This window comes from Chionomys nivalis, chromosome 16, assembly GCF_950005125.1.
Source record: "Chionomys nivalis chromosome 16, mChiNiv1.1, whole genome shotgun sequence".
Taxonomy (NCBI): domain Eukaryota; kingdom Metazoa; phylum Chordata; class Mammalia; order Rodentia; family Cricetidae; genus Chionomys; species Chionomys nivalis.
In genome coordinates, this window is record NC_080101.1 from 50,312,169 (window position 1) to 50,327,198 (window position 15,030).

General features: G+C 44.8%; 1 protein-coding gene across 7 annotated transcripts in view; it reads right to left on the minus strand.

The window, feature by feature from the left end:
- Positions 1-8,220: 8,220 nt before the first annotated feature.
- Positions 8,221-15,030, minus strand: part of Ncoa2 (nuclear receptor coactivator 2) — a 221,667-nt gene continuing 214,857 nt past the window's right edge. For all 7 annotated transcript variants that reach the window (XM_057790277.1, XM_057790276.1, XM_057790271.1 and 4 more), the window contains 2 exons: positions 13,836-13,925; positions 8,221-11,877 (listed from right to left, as the gene is read on the minus strand). In XM_057790277.1, coding sequence (XP_057646260.1) covers positions 11,866-11,877; positions 13,836-13,925 — 102 coding nt within the window. In that variant the 3' untranslated portion in view covers positions 8,221-11,865. The remainder of the gene's footprint in view (positions 11,878-13,835; positions 13,926-15,030) is intronic.

The following is a 15,030-nucleotide window of genomic DNA, read 5'->3' on the forward strand; positions in this document are numbered from 1 at the left end:
AACAAAAACAATATATATGTATGTATATACACATTATATATTATATATATAATTTTTTTGGTAAGCAAGCATAGATCGGGAATGACCATTAGACATATTCCAACTTGGCATTTTCAGTTTTAAAAAAGGAGTATCTCCGGGTGATGGTCGCGCACGCCTTTAATCCCAGCACTCGGGAGGCAGAGGCAGGCGGATCTCTGTGAGTTCGAGACCAGTCTGGTCTACAGAGCTAGTTCCAGGACAGGCTCCAAAGCCACAGAGAAACCCTGTCTTGAAAAACCAAAAATTAAATAAATAAATTAATTAATTAAAAAAAGGAGTATCACACTGTTCAAAGAGCTGCATGGATGGATAGACAGAGATGTGAGTGAAAAAGAAGAATTTGTAGTATCTAAATTAACTCAAAACTACAAACTAACTATAGTTCCTTAAGCAGCTACAATGATATAGGTTGGGTCCAAGGAAGGTTCCAAAGGTGTGGAAATCTTTCCTGAGGTGATAGCTGCCACAGCCTCAGGCAAGATAAACAAATCCTTTGTTTCTGAAGAGGACTGGGAGGAGTCACCACGATAAACTGTGGGCCAGAGCTGTGGTTTTCTGGCAACCAAATTGAAACACCAAAGACCTGGTTAGGTGAGACCGTTGTGAACAAATCCGAACAAAGTTTTACAGTGAAACATGGCAAGAACAGAGAGAGCTACTGGAACGACTGTGCCTTCCTGGAAGACAGCTCTGCCGCCGAGGTCAGAAGTCTGGTCTCCAAAGAAATGGCTTCAGAGAAGCTGGGAGGCTGAGGCTTAGAAAATCCAGAGGCCCAGCAGTTAGCTGCTTTTCAATGGCAGGCTTCTTTCAGTGGAAGATGGGGCTTGTCTGAGCCAAATAATCTCCTAGAAAAGAAGCCTTTGGGGGGCTGGGGAGATGACTCAGTGGTTAAAAGCACTGGCTGCCTTTCCAGAGGATTCGGGTTCAATTCCCAGCACCCACACAGCAGACCACAACTGTCTGTAACTCCAGTTCCAGGGGATCTGACACCCTCACACCAATGAACATAAAAATACATAAGCCTTTGAGAGAATGGCAAAGGGTTTTGGGGACGCCTGCAGTCATTTGTGCTAAAACATTCATGATAGATAGAATTTATTTTTAGTGAATTTCTGTTTTTTCGTTTTCTTTTTTTTTGGGGGGGGGGACACTAGGAATTGAACTCGAGGCCTTGAGTACACTACATAAACATATACTTCCTCACTGAGTGTGTTCGCTACTTTTTATGTCACCTTGACAGGGGCCAGAGATGTTTTGGAAGAGCACAATTCATTTGAGAAAATGCCCCCAGCAGTCTAGTGCATTTTCTTAGTGATTGATGTGGGAAGGCCCAGCCTTATGGGCTCGTGATCTGTAAGTCTGCTCAACAAGCCATAGGGAGCAAGCAGCAAGCAACAGTCTCCATGACTTCTTCTTTTTTTTTTTTTTTTGGTTTTTCGAGACAGGGTTTCTCTGTAGCTTTGGTGCCTGGAACTAGCTCTTGTAGACCAGGCTGGCCTCGAACTCCCAGGGATCCGCCTGCCTCTGCCTCCCGAGTGCTGGGATTAAAGGCGTGCGCCACCACCGCCCGGCTCTCCATGACTTCTGTGACCAGTTTCAGCTTCCAGATTCCTGCCCTGTTTGAGTTTCTGCTCTGACTTCCCTCAGTGACAGCGTGCGACCCACGAGTTGTAAGCTGAAATAAGTCCTTTCCTCGCCAAGTGGCTTTTGGTCACAGTGTTATCACAGCAGCCGAAATCTAAGACCCCAGGACTATACTCCCAGCTTCCAGCTTGATAGTCCAGTACAGGCCTTGTTGTTCGTTTTCAGGGTTTGGGTTGTATCTGTGTTTTCAGACAAGTTCTCATCTAGCCCAGGCTTGGTATAATAACTAAAATAAAAGCAAAAGAGAATTAATATTTTAACTTGAGCATAGTGGTACATACATTTAATACCATTATTTGTGAGGCAGAGACAGGAGGAACAGGAGTTCAAGGCAGACCCTTGGCTACAAAACAAATTTGAGGCATGGCTGGGCTATCTGAATCCCTGTTTCAAACACCAAAAACCAAAACCCAACCAAACAAACAAAAAACCCAAACAACAAGATAAGAAAACAAAACTGGCTGATGGGAATGCAAGCTGGTACAACCCCTTTGGATGTCAATGTGGCTATTTCTCAGAAAATTAGGAAACAACCTTCCTCAAGACCCAATAATACCACTTTTGGGTATATATCCAAAGGATGCTCAATCCTGCCACAAGGACATGTGCTCAACCATGTTCATAGCAGCTTTGTTTGTCATAGCCAGAACCTAAATGCCTCTCGACTGAAGAATGGATAAGGAAAATGTGGTACATTTACACAATGGAGTACTACACAGCAGAAAAAAAAAACCCAACAGCTTGAATTTTGCAGGAAAATGGATGGAGCTAGAAAACATTATTTTGAATGAGGTAACCCAGACACAGAAAGACAATTATCACATGTACTCACTCATAGGTGGTTTTTAAACATAAGGCAAAGAAAGTCAGCCTACAAACCACAATCCCAGAGAACTTAGACAACAATGCAGACACTAAGAGAGACTTACATAGATCTAATCTACATGGGAAGTAGAAAGTATAAAAACACAAGATCTCCTGAGTAAATTGGGAGCATGGGGATTTTGGGGGAGGATTGAAAGGGGGAAGGAAGAGGCAGGGAAGGGAAACAGAGAAAAATGTAGAGCTCAATAAATATCATGGAATTAAAAAAAAAAGAAACCAAAGCTGCTGCAGGAAATGATAGATAGAAGACTTCAAAATACAGACCTGTGCAAGGCACTAATAGCATGGGAATAACCCTAATAATGACATAGGGATCATATAAAACTAAAGAGGTTCTGTGTAGCAAAGGAAACAACCAGAGAGCGAGGAAACAGTGTACAGAATGGGAAAAAGAATCTTTGCCAACTGTACATCAGACAAGACATTAGTATCTAGAGCAGTGCTTCTCAACCTCCTAATGCTTCAACCCTTTAGTACAGTTCCTCATGTTGTCGTGACCCCCAACCATAAGATTATTTTCATTGCTACTTCATAACTGTAATCTTGCTACTTTCATGAATTGTAATGTAAGTATCTGGTAGGCAGGATATTTGACACGTGACCCCCGTGACCCACAGATTGAGAACCACTGATCTAGAATCTATGAAGAACAGTAAAAACTAAAGATCAAAAGCCAATGAAAGGCCTAATGAGCCAAACAGACTCGAAAGTAGAAATACTGGGAGTATCCGGGCAGTAGAGGCACATACCTTTGATCCTCAGCAGGCAGAGGCAGGCAGATCTCTGTGAGTTGGAGGCCAGCCTGCTCTACAGAGTGAGTTCCAGGATAGCCAGGGTTACACAGAGAAGCCCTATCTTGAAAAACCGAAAAGGAAGGGAGGAAGGAAGGAAGGAAGGAAGGAGGGAGGGAGGGAGGGAGGGAGGGAGGGAGGGAGGGAGGGAGGGAGGAAGGAAGGAAGGAAGGAAGGAAGGAAGGAAGGAAGGAAGGAAGGAAGGAAGGAGAAATTCCGGGAGTACAGCTTGGTTGATAGAATGTTTTTGCCTGTGTACATCAAGCCCCGGGTTCAAGTCCTAGTATGATAAAGCTACAATCCTGAATATGGTTATTTCTGTCATCCCGTCTAGTTCTTTTGCCTGGTGTACTCTGTTGTGTAGGACACTCTTTTTTTAAAAAATGAGGAGAACAAACCTCTGGAGCTGGAGTTAAAAAGGTGGTTGTGAGCCTCTAGGTGTTCAGAACTGAACTTGGGTCCTCTGAAAGAGCAGTGTGAACTCAACAGCTAAGCCATCGTGGGACACTATCTTCATCTGACCTTAGTTCACTTCTTGTTTTGGAAACTCAAAATACACACAAAATTTTCTTAGAAACCAGAGTTTGTCAGTCATTCCCTTAGTTTTGGGGGTTTGAATAATTCATTTATTTTCATATATATGGTTGTTTTGCTTATGTATATGGATGTGCATGTGCGTGCCTGGTGCCGCGGGGGTCGGATGAGGGCACTGAACCCTCTAGAACTGGAGCCACAGACAGTCACCAGACTCCACGTGAGCACTGGGAACTGAACCTGGGTCCTTGGCAAGAACAGGCAATGCCAAGTCATTCTTCCAGCTCCTTGGATAATTTGCTATCCCACAATACATTGTTCTTAGCAGGGCAGTGGTGGCGCACGCCTTTAATCCCAGCACTCGGGAGGCCGAGGCCAGCCTGGTCTACAAGAGCTAGTTCCAGGACAGCTAGGACTGTTACACAGAGAAACCCTGTCTCGGGAAAAAAAAAAAAAAAAAAAAAAACCCACAAAACAACCAAGCAAGCAAGCAAGCAAACAAACAAACAAATACAGTAGCCTAGGAAGGCAGTCAGCAAGCCTGTGTGCTGACTTGCTCTGTGCTCTCTGCTTCAGTTTCTGCCTTGATTCTTCGCAGTGATGAACGGTCACCTGGAAATGAAATATAAACCACCCCCACCCCCAGGTCCCCATCGGTCAGTGTTTTATCTCAGCAACAGCAGCAACGTAGAACAGTCAGCCTGGGGGAGGAGAGGGAAGAAAGAACAAAATTAGGAGAGATCCTCTTATTTAGAGCAGAGGTAGGCTAGAATTTTCCTCTGTGAGAAATCCCTGGTGAGAGGTGTTACTAGACAGTGCAGGGTATCTCCTTAGAATCAACAGGTGGACATCCCAGACCGGACTAAGGGAAACGGTAGCATTGGAAGGACAAATAGGGACCGGATGCTGGCGAGTGAGCGAGCATTTAGCAACGTGTTCCCCTGGCCAGTCCTGCAGCACGGCTCCCTCTTCTGGTCACCATCTGATGCTCACTTAACCTAGCGTTTGGAGCCCCCCAGTGGGCAAGCGTTCTGCTGTCTCACTGGGTTTGTCGCCGTTTCTAGAATGTGTATACCAAGCTTTAGAAGTGGAGCAGTCCGCACGACCATAGACTGATCTGTCTCGGTTCATGACGGGCTCCGACTTGGTTACTAGGGCCCCTGCATTCCTGTGCCAGCCCTGCCTGTAGAAGCGGATGAGGAAGCCTGGCTTGAGTCAGCCAGCCAGCTACTGTGTCTCCATGGCTGTGTGTAGTGCTGTTTTGCATTGGATGTTTGCATGAATGTGCAGTTCCAAAATGCTCAAACTGGCCAATCAGTGGTGGCGTATGGCTTTAATCCCAGAACTTGGGAGTCAGAGGCAGGCAGATTTCTGTGAGTTTGAGGCCAGCCTGGTCTACAGAGTGAGTTCCAGGACAGCCAGGACTGTTACACAGAGAAACCCTGTCTCAAGGGGGAAAACAAACCCCTCAGACTGGACACCCATTTTCCATAGTGTGCCTTTGTCTGTGTTCTGGTTTCGTTCCAAGCCTCTGAGCAGATGGTCTGGCCGCCGGCCAGGGCTTTGTGTTTGTCTTCTTGAACAGCACCACACTCTTAGAACAGACTGGCTTGCCTGGCCTCAAATTCCTAGCAATCATCCTCTTGCCTCAGCTTACTGATTATTGAGATTACACACGTGAGTAACTAGGTTCGATGAGAAATTTACACTCAGTTTAGGTCACTTTTCCTTATTCTTAAAGTGAGATTATATAGATCATTATTTATATTATTGCACTATCTCCCGCTGGAAAGATTGCTTTCTGTCAGGGTCACTGTCTCAGGGTACCTGACGACCTCTTGATAGCAGACTAATGTGTACACTAGGCTTTGGCTGTCTATTCCTTCAGCAGGTCATCCAGGTCCCTCTGTAAGGTTGTGCATGGAGCCACGCCATGAACACTGGCCTATCTGGGGCATCCTCTCATTTTGGCAGGAGGAAGTGCCCACACTGACACCTGTATGGAAGACAGAGGATGGGCTGACTAGTTTTATGTCAATTTGACACAAGCTAGAGTCATCAGAGAGGCAAGAGCCTCAACTGAGAAAACGTCTAAGATTGGGCAAGCCTGTAGGGCATTTTCTTAATTTGATGGGGGGGCGGGGAGATGTGTGTGGAGCGCTTGCCCATTGTAACCCCAACTAGGAGAGAGGACAGTTCTCCTGCCATGCTGCTCTGGGAGTTTGAATTCGGGTTGTCAGGCTTGGGGAAACACCTTTACTTGCTGGCCCAGGAACGATCATGATACACCACTTCTGTTTTATGCTGCCTGTCAGTTCTCTCTGTTGAACGTTGTTCTTTCTCCTTCCCTGTCACCACTTCCTGGGTACAACCCACTGTGTCCAGCAGCACCCAATTCTCAGCAGTCATTTATGGACAAACCAACGATCTGCATTTGTGGTTAGGGGTTCTGTCTTGTCCAGGAACCTGCTAGCAGTATTTCTCAGAGAGTACATTGCCTGGGTGTGGTGGGGTATACCAAAAAAAAAATCTCAGCACATAGGCTCAGGCAGGAGGAGTTCAAAGCCAGCCTGGGCTACACGAGTTTCAGATGCTTCTGGAGGCAGAAGATGGAGGTGAAATCCCCCCCCCCCCCCGGTATACCATTGGTTAATAAAGAAGCTGCCTTGGGCCTATCACAGGGCAGAATAAAGTAAGGCAGGAATTTCAAGCAGAGATAAAGTCACAGAGTCAGCTAGATGCTATGTAGCCACCAGAGGAGACACTCACCAGAACCTTGCCAGCAGGTCACGACCTCATGGTGATGCACAGATTAATAGAGATGGGTTGAATTAAGATGTGAGAGTTAGCTAGAAATATGCATAAGCTAAAAGGCCAAGCAGTGACTTAATTAATAGTTTTGTGTGATTATTTCGGGTCTGGGCAGCCGGGAAACAGTGAGGTTGGGGTAGCTGCAGTAAAATGTTGGAAAAAGTTTGTTTCAGCTTGGCCAGTATCTAAAAGCAAGATGGACAGGGCAGCAGATTTCTTGCTTTTGGCAGCTGAGATGCACTGTCGGTATGTAGCCTTGCTGCAGGTAGCAAGTCCTAGCGTAGCGCTCTTCAGACCACCACCTGCAATGGTTAATGCGCCCCTCCCTCTCAGGGGAGGAACAACCAAACCCAAAAGAGCCACTAGTATTGCCTGCAGTTTTAGGTACTGTAGTCACAGAATTCATGTTAGTACCAAACCAACCTACCAAGTGTTACCCATCTACTCTCATATGTCATACCTAATACCCCAATAAGCCATGAAACTGTACATTGCCGTTCTCGTTAACAGTCTGAGGGCTGGGAAGATGGCTCCGCTGGTAAAGCTGCTCACTGCCACGCCTGGTGACCTAAGTCCCATCTTCAGGACCCATATAATGGGGGGAGAGAACCAACTCCTGAGGGGAGTCCTCTGACCTCTACCGGTACACCACAGGTCCTGTGTACACACACCTCGAGAAAAATAAAAAGTTTGCTGGGTGGTAGTGGCACACCCCTTTAATCCCAGTATCCGGGGGCAGAAGCTGCTAGATCTCTGCTCAAGGCCAGCCTGGTCGGCACAGTCAGAACATGTCCTGTTCCAGGACGGCCAGGGCGGTCACATAGAGAAACTCTATCTTAAACCACAGTCTATGATTTAGGACTGCAGCGGTATTTGGACTGAGGTGAGTAGATGCGGGCCTATGTTTGCCACAAAGTATTATGTAACCTCAAGTAGAAAACATTTTTCCTAGCTTCGCTGGGAGACTGAGATGTCAGAGCACTGTGACCAACGCTAATTGCAATGCCAAAGTTAAGTTTTTAAAAAATAAACATTTATTTTTAATTATGTGTACGGGTGTTTCTCTGTGTGTGGACATGTGCACCGGAAGAGTGCGAGTGCACTGGATTACCCCTCCTCGAAGCTGGAATTACAGGAGTTGTGAGCCTCCTGACTTGGGCGCAGAGAACTGAACTCAGACTCTGTTGAAATGTAGACATTCCTAATCACTGAGCCATCCCTCCAGCACACAAGACATTTATTTAAAACAAACAAACAAGGTCTTCAACTCCTTTTCCTTTTTGTGGTTTGTCTCTAGCTGTTTTGCCTGCATGTCTGCCTGTGCACCTGCTGCCCGTGGAAGCCAGAAGAGGGGGATGAGTCCCCTGGAACTGGAGTTACAGATGCTTCTGAGCTGCCATGTGGGTGCTGGGAATTGAACCTGGGTCTTCTGGAAGGGCAGCCAGTGCTCAGGTATTTTTAAATTTAAATTACAACAAAAAAGATACGCTATAACCACATTAAAATCTCTAAAGCCAAGTAAAACCCGAAGGCATTAAAATTTATTAAATGATGCAGTAACAACAGATTCTTTATTTACAATAGCATTATTTAACATCAAATAAGCAAATAGCATCAGCAAAGCAATAGTAACTTGCATAAATGTATTTAAAATTTCTCTGAATATATCTACCTTTGCATAAACTGCTCACACTAGAAATACAAACATCAATGCAGATGAACAAAGTGATGTTCAGAGCCAACTCTGTTTTGAAAATAAATCACAACCTGAAACACTGTAAGCTTTCTCCTGAAGAACCATAGTTAATATATTGCTTAATTTTACCCTTGTATAATCTTTTCATATACACATATCTCAGATGCAACTTCATGAGGAACTGTACAAATAAAATCCACGAATGACAAAGAAAAAAAAATGACAGTTAAATGTTTGAAGAAATGGATCATCATCACTGTTCAATAACATAAAGGTAAGTGACGATGCCCTTGTTCAAAAATTGTACACAATTCACTATACAAATATAATACATTGGACAGCTATGTAGGAATATACAAGACTTAAAAACAGATCTAAGGCATTATGCTAGGTTTTAGCATTTTGAGGTTCTTGCACATAGCTTTTACCTGTAGTAAGAAACTTAAAAGATTTCGTTTTAGTCTATAAAGAAACACCAGGGAGAAAATTCTAATTAAAATCGAAGCCACTACAGTAATTTTCTTTTGTGCAGAGAGTGCTTTGCTCTTAGGCAGCGTACTACCATACAAACACTAGAAAATTTTAAATTCACACCAACAATTAATGGCTTAAGTTGCATTTCAAAATTGATTGTGTATCTTTGGGTTCTGCAAGTGGATCTGTGCCTCCCAGTTCATGTGTCACACCCATATGAACTCCAGTTAAAAACACAGATTAAAAGTTGCATCTTAAACTGCAAAAAACCATTGCTTTCAATTATTACAGGTCGCAAAAGATACACGTGGGGGGGGGGTTTATTCTTCGAGTCAAACGAATCTGTCGCAGTAACACAGCTCACTTCACTTTTAAAACTTACCACGGTACATGAACACTTAGATGGGTTCTACCACCGAGTTAAGGTGGGTATGCTTCTCACATTGAGCGGTATAAGAGAAACACTGATTATATGTCCTGCTAAACAAAAACCAAGTACAAATTTACCGTGTATAGCATGAGGAATACTGACGAAGAAGGGAGTTGATTTGGCATTTGCTTCTGTGAGAACATGATCAGAGGACCCCTTCACTTCCTTCATTTTCCTAACGAGACGTAAAAACAATTGTGGGGGGAGAATTTACCCTCTCTTCACGTCCTGATCGCGGTTACTCTGACTGCCTGGTCGGGACTGACACTGGAAAACAGTGGCAGAATGCACGAATGTTGAAAGATCGGTATTGTGACTGGTGTAATCGTGAAATGGGACTTAGAATTCAAACCAAATCTGCTTTAAACTCCGTTTTCTCCTGTGCCGTGTCAAGCTCAGAGCTTTCCTACCTCACGTATTTTTGAAAATTGATCTGAGAATGGGTACCTTTAGCAGTGCACCACGTGAGCCTCACTCCTGGGGGAAGGCCTAGAGCTCCCGGCCTCCATCTGCTCCCTGGAGCCTTGAGTGGATGCATGAACTGGTGGTGACTGGGAAGTGCTGTCCCTGGCCACCTCCCTGTACTGAGATTCCTCTCAAAGTGGAAAAGGTATCGGAATGCAAATTTCCAGAAAGTTCTTTAGCTTGGAGCAACACTTTCAGACGATTTACCATTTGTCTTTGGGTCATATCTCTTTTCTATATTTCCACAATCTGTAGATATATAGAGAGACATAAATATAAATAGGGTAGTTTAAATGTTTTTCACCCTGCCACGAATAAACAGTTAAATTTCAAGGAAAAACTTCTGTTCCTAGAAAGCTTGGCTAATGAGATATTATAAAATGTTTTGTTTTTAGACATCAAAAAGATACCATTCTGAAATGTAGGTGACAAAGTATGTATATCGGGGCTGCAGAGAATTGTAAAGGTCTTAGTTCTGGGTACTGCAGTTGTTGGAGTCTGATACCAGTTAACAAAGGCTATTCCCCGACAGAGTGGGCAAGAAAAACAACCATAAAAGTGCGCTGCTAGTAATGTGTAGTCTTTCTAAGGTTTATTAAGAAAGAATATAAACATATAAAATCAAGACTTGGTTCCCACAGCGGCTGCAGATCATATAGATTAGATACATGATTCACGAGCAGAATCTCAAGGTTTAGGAAACAAAAAGACTTAAGTCTACAAATCCAGTCCAATCAAGGCATTGGCAGCCTTTACAGAACACCGTTAGGAGACATTGCTATGGAGATAAATCTAATTTAATACTGAAGTACCTCATTTTTGAGTCAATCCCACAATATGTATACCTCACAAAATTATACAATTAAAACACTTAAGTTCTGAACTTAAATTATTGCTTGTTTACATATAAACTGGATTTTTATGTACCTTACAAAACTTCGGCTTTGTCAGCACTGCTAAAAAACAAAATAAAAAAACCCATGGCAGAGGTCAGATCTGTCGTGATGTCTGCTGTCGATTTCATCGGTGGCCAGAATGGATGCGGCAGCCCAGGCCTTCCTACGCAGGTGTCAGCCTGACTGGTGTCCCTTCTCCACTTTCCTCCTCTCCTTGACAGGAAATGCACTTTTAAGGTAAGCTGTTGCTAAGTGGCTAGCAAACGCTGACAGGATGCATGGCTAAGCTGGTTTCTGTAGCTTAGGCTGTTGCTGTTGTTTTTATTTAAAAGCCACGAAAGTAGGAGGGACAAGAGAAGGCAGGGAGGGGAGGCAGAGGTCAGGGCCAGAGAGGGGAGGAGATGCCAATTCAAACCACCTGATCAATCTAAAAACACAATTTAGAAATTAATATTCTTTTTCTCCTGATTTGGGGGAACTAGTTTGGCTTTCAGAAAGAGGAAACCTGGAACAGATGCCTGTTCACGTGAAGAGTGCTCTTTCAGGCGCCTCATCTCTTCAAACACTGGGTGCTCCTTTCAACATGACACAGCGGTCGGCTTCCTGCAGGCTATGACTCCAGCGTGCTGGGTGTGCCGGTACACACAGCATTGCTCAGTGCTGCCCTGCTTCCATCCCAAATGCAGGATTTAGCTTAGAACACCTTGTGTTTGACTTTGTTAAAAAAATTCCTTTCTTTTCTCTAGACAGGATCGTAATCTTTTGTACTAGACTGATTAGCCAAGGAAAACAAAGCAAGAACCCAGTGTGTGGAACTCAACAGGAACAGAACAAGAGCATGGTTCTCCTTAGATACATACATTTAGATACATTCAATCTGAATGGGCATGACGTTAGCCTGTCCACATTTACTTTGCAGGAGAGATCTAAGTTGCACTAAGGTGAATGCAGTGGACAGACTGCGAGATGGTCTGGAGGCGAGCTTCAGGCTGGCAGGAGAGGCAGCGCTTCCAGGGGCAGCCAAGCCAGCACACTCTCTGCTGGGGCCAGCGCCCAACTGTCTGCTGATGTGACCTGGGGGAACCGGTGGCAGGTCAGGTGGGTCAGAACAAAGAGACGCAGCTCTGCAGACTGGTCAGTGTTTGGAGCAAGTAAGCCCCGTGGGTTGAAGATAGAAGCAGACTGCTACCTGTAGGGTCAGCAGTATTTCTGGAAGGAAACAGACAGAGGCAGTGTGAAGACAGTGGGCTCTTATGTTTGGTTGGTTATTTTTGTTCCATCCCTGAAGACCTATCTCAAATTCTCTACCCCCTTACAATAGTTTCCCAAATGTGTGTACCACCACCCTGGCAGTATAGTATCAAGTCTGTGTGTGTGTGTGTGTGTGTGTTTTTCCTTTTTTAAATGAAAACAATACAATGTCCATCACAAAACACAAAAGCTAGTTTATTCTAGATAACATAAATCTCGTGTTTCTGATGTGGGAAGGTAAATGGTGCTGTTCTTAACAGAATGCCACATTTACAAACCCAACAGTGCAAAGGTTCTCACAGGTTGCCGTCAGGGGATGGACAATATCTCCCGAATGACTTCTGCTCTCTTACTGAGAACATTCCTCCAGCCAGGCATGATGGCACATGCTGTAATCGCAGCGCTCAGGAGACACAGGGCAGAGGAGGAGCAAGGTTAAGGCCTGCCTGGGCTACAATGGTCACACCGCCACCCACAGCCCGCACCCACTTCATGCATGCGTGTGGTATATGTATGTGCTTGCTTGAGTGTACACGTGTCTATGGAGGAGGGTGACAATGGGATCTTTCTCCATCACTCTCTACCTTCAGCTAGACTGCCTGGCCTGTTCCTTCTTCCTTGAAGTCCTGGGGTTGCAGGTGTGTGCTACCATGCCCAGCCTTTTAGTTGGGAGCTGGGGATTTGAACACAGATCCTCATGCCTGCACAGTGAGCATTTTATCAAATTAGCCCTGGAACTGTAAACTCCGAATGCAACACATGGTCAATCTGGAATCTGGTACAGTGTGTGACTTCCTTACCTGGTAAAAGCTTTGAAAACACCGACACAGCGAGCTTTGTGTACCTAACCATCATGTTATGTCCTGCACACTGTCAGCACCTCTGAAACCCAAAGGTTACAGTGGGAAAACAAATACACTCTCTTATTAAGATATGGGCTGGGTTTATTCTAAATCTGATTACTACTACAAAAGCACCCAGGATTAAGGACATTCAACATTCATTTAATACTACAGTTTCTCCATTGGGATCAAGTTATTTGTCTCTTTTTTTGGGGTATTCCAGGGTGGGCTTGAAGGTTATTTAAAAGTTATTTAAAAACTTTATTATTGTTATATGTGTTTGAATGTGGAGGTCTGAGGATAACTTTGAGAGTGGTTAACTTCTTCCACTGTGAATTCTTGGAAACAAATTCAGATATATTTCTGGTCCTTGCTTCATTTTTTGAGACAGGATCTCATTGTAATCTGGCCGGCTTCAAATTTGCTAATGACCCTGAATTCCAGATTTTCCTGTCTCAACCTAACAGGATAAAATGTTTTTCAGAGCTGGGCATGGCTGTGCACTCTTTTGATCCCAGCATTTGGTAGGCTGAGACAGGCAGATCTCTGTGAGGTCAACATGGTTTACAAAAGTTTTTATCCCTTAAGTGATGGGGTGTGTCAGGAGAAGGAGAAAAAGGGAGGGAAGGCAGCGGGCACCAGCTTCTTTCTATTTTTTTTTTTAATGGTACTGGGGATTCACCACAAGATCTTATCCATTCAGGCAAGTCCTCTACCCGTGGGGTTGTATCCCTAGCAGCCCCAGACTTAAAAAAACCAAACAACATAATAACTGGCGTGATGGTACATGCCTGTGATTCTAGGAGAAACCAGGAGTTCAAGTTCAGTTATATAGTGAGTTTAATTAAGACCATCCTGGGCTACATGCCATCCTCTATTAGAACAAATGAAAAAAACAATAACCCCACCTTGCAAAAACCAAACAAATACTATTTATACAAAAAGTTCTCTATGCCAAATGAAATTATAAGATGCCTTCTAGCCATTTCTAATCCACTGACTTAACTTATGTCCATTCTGGCCTTTAGACACTCAGCCACACTGGCTGCGCCCCCCTTGGCTCCAGCTGCTTACCCGAGATGCATCTCCCTCCTGCTTGATCATGTCCATTCCAGGCAGTTGGTTTGGGAAAAGGTTGCCTCCCCTCAGAGCAGGGTCATTTACCTGAGGGTGACAACACATGACACATTTCCCATTTTTAGTCTTATGTCCCCGGGGAGAAATGACTCCATCACAATGATTTCAGGGGCCTAGCTGTTCTTCCCTGTGCACATTTTGGGGCAGCATAGAGGCTGAAAACACACATGATAGATAGTATGCTATTTGCCTTCAAAAGTAAATTTTATTTGCATATTTTCATTTATATCTTCCCCCTCTCCCTTCCTCTGTGTGTGTGTTTAAGGCTGGTTCGAATAAGACTGGTAACTCGGCGGTGTGACTGTGAAACCCGAGACACTCCTCACACCCTTGCTCCTCAGGCAAGCTATTAATTCGCAAGAGCAAACTGAACACCCAAAACACCGCTGGCTTTCACGAACCAACTCTGGCCAAAGAAGCTTCTTGCTAACATTGATCTATTTCTTTAATGTTTTCCTTTTATCACCTCTATTTTGTGTGCCGCAGCGTGTGTGTGGAGGTAGAGGCCGGTTCTCTCTATCACGTGAGTCCTGCGATGGAACTCGGTCGTAAGGCTTGATGGCCAGTGCTTTCACCCCACCCCACCGTGACAGCCATCCCACCAGGGTTAACGGAGAACGGCTTTGTCAGAAGACACACTGTACTTGTGGTTTTATTTCCTGGATGACGTATCCTTTTGCAATGGTCTGGGTTACCAAAGGCATCCAGCTGCTCCTGGGGAGGCTGGCCTGTGACTAAGCTCTACTGCTACAGCACTGCCTGCCTCACTCCTGCCACATGCCAGACAGCAAACCAGAAGCCACCAGGGTCCATGTGTGCAGGGTCTGCAACATGAGCGTCACACTGCCTCTCTCTTTCCTCCCTCCTTCCCTTCCTTCCTATGACACGGTCTCATGTAGTCCAGGCTGGCCTTGAACTAAATAAAGCGATGGCATGACAGGCACACAAGATAAATATTAAAAACCGACCAGAAACCAACTATGGCACCTGCACTGTGGCAGTGGAGAGCACCAACGGGGCAGCAGCCTTTGCATGGCAGCCACGCGGCGCTGCGAATGACTGGGTCTCTCTGCGTAGCCCTGGCTGTCCGGGAACTTGCTCTGCAGACCAGGTCGAACTCAGAGATTCTCCT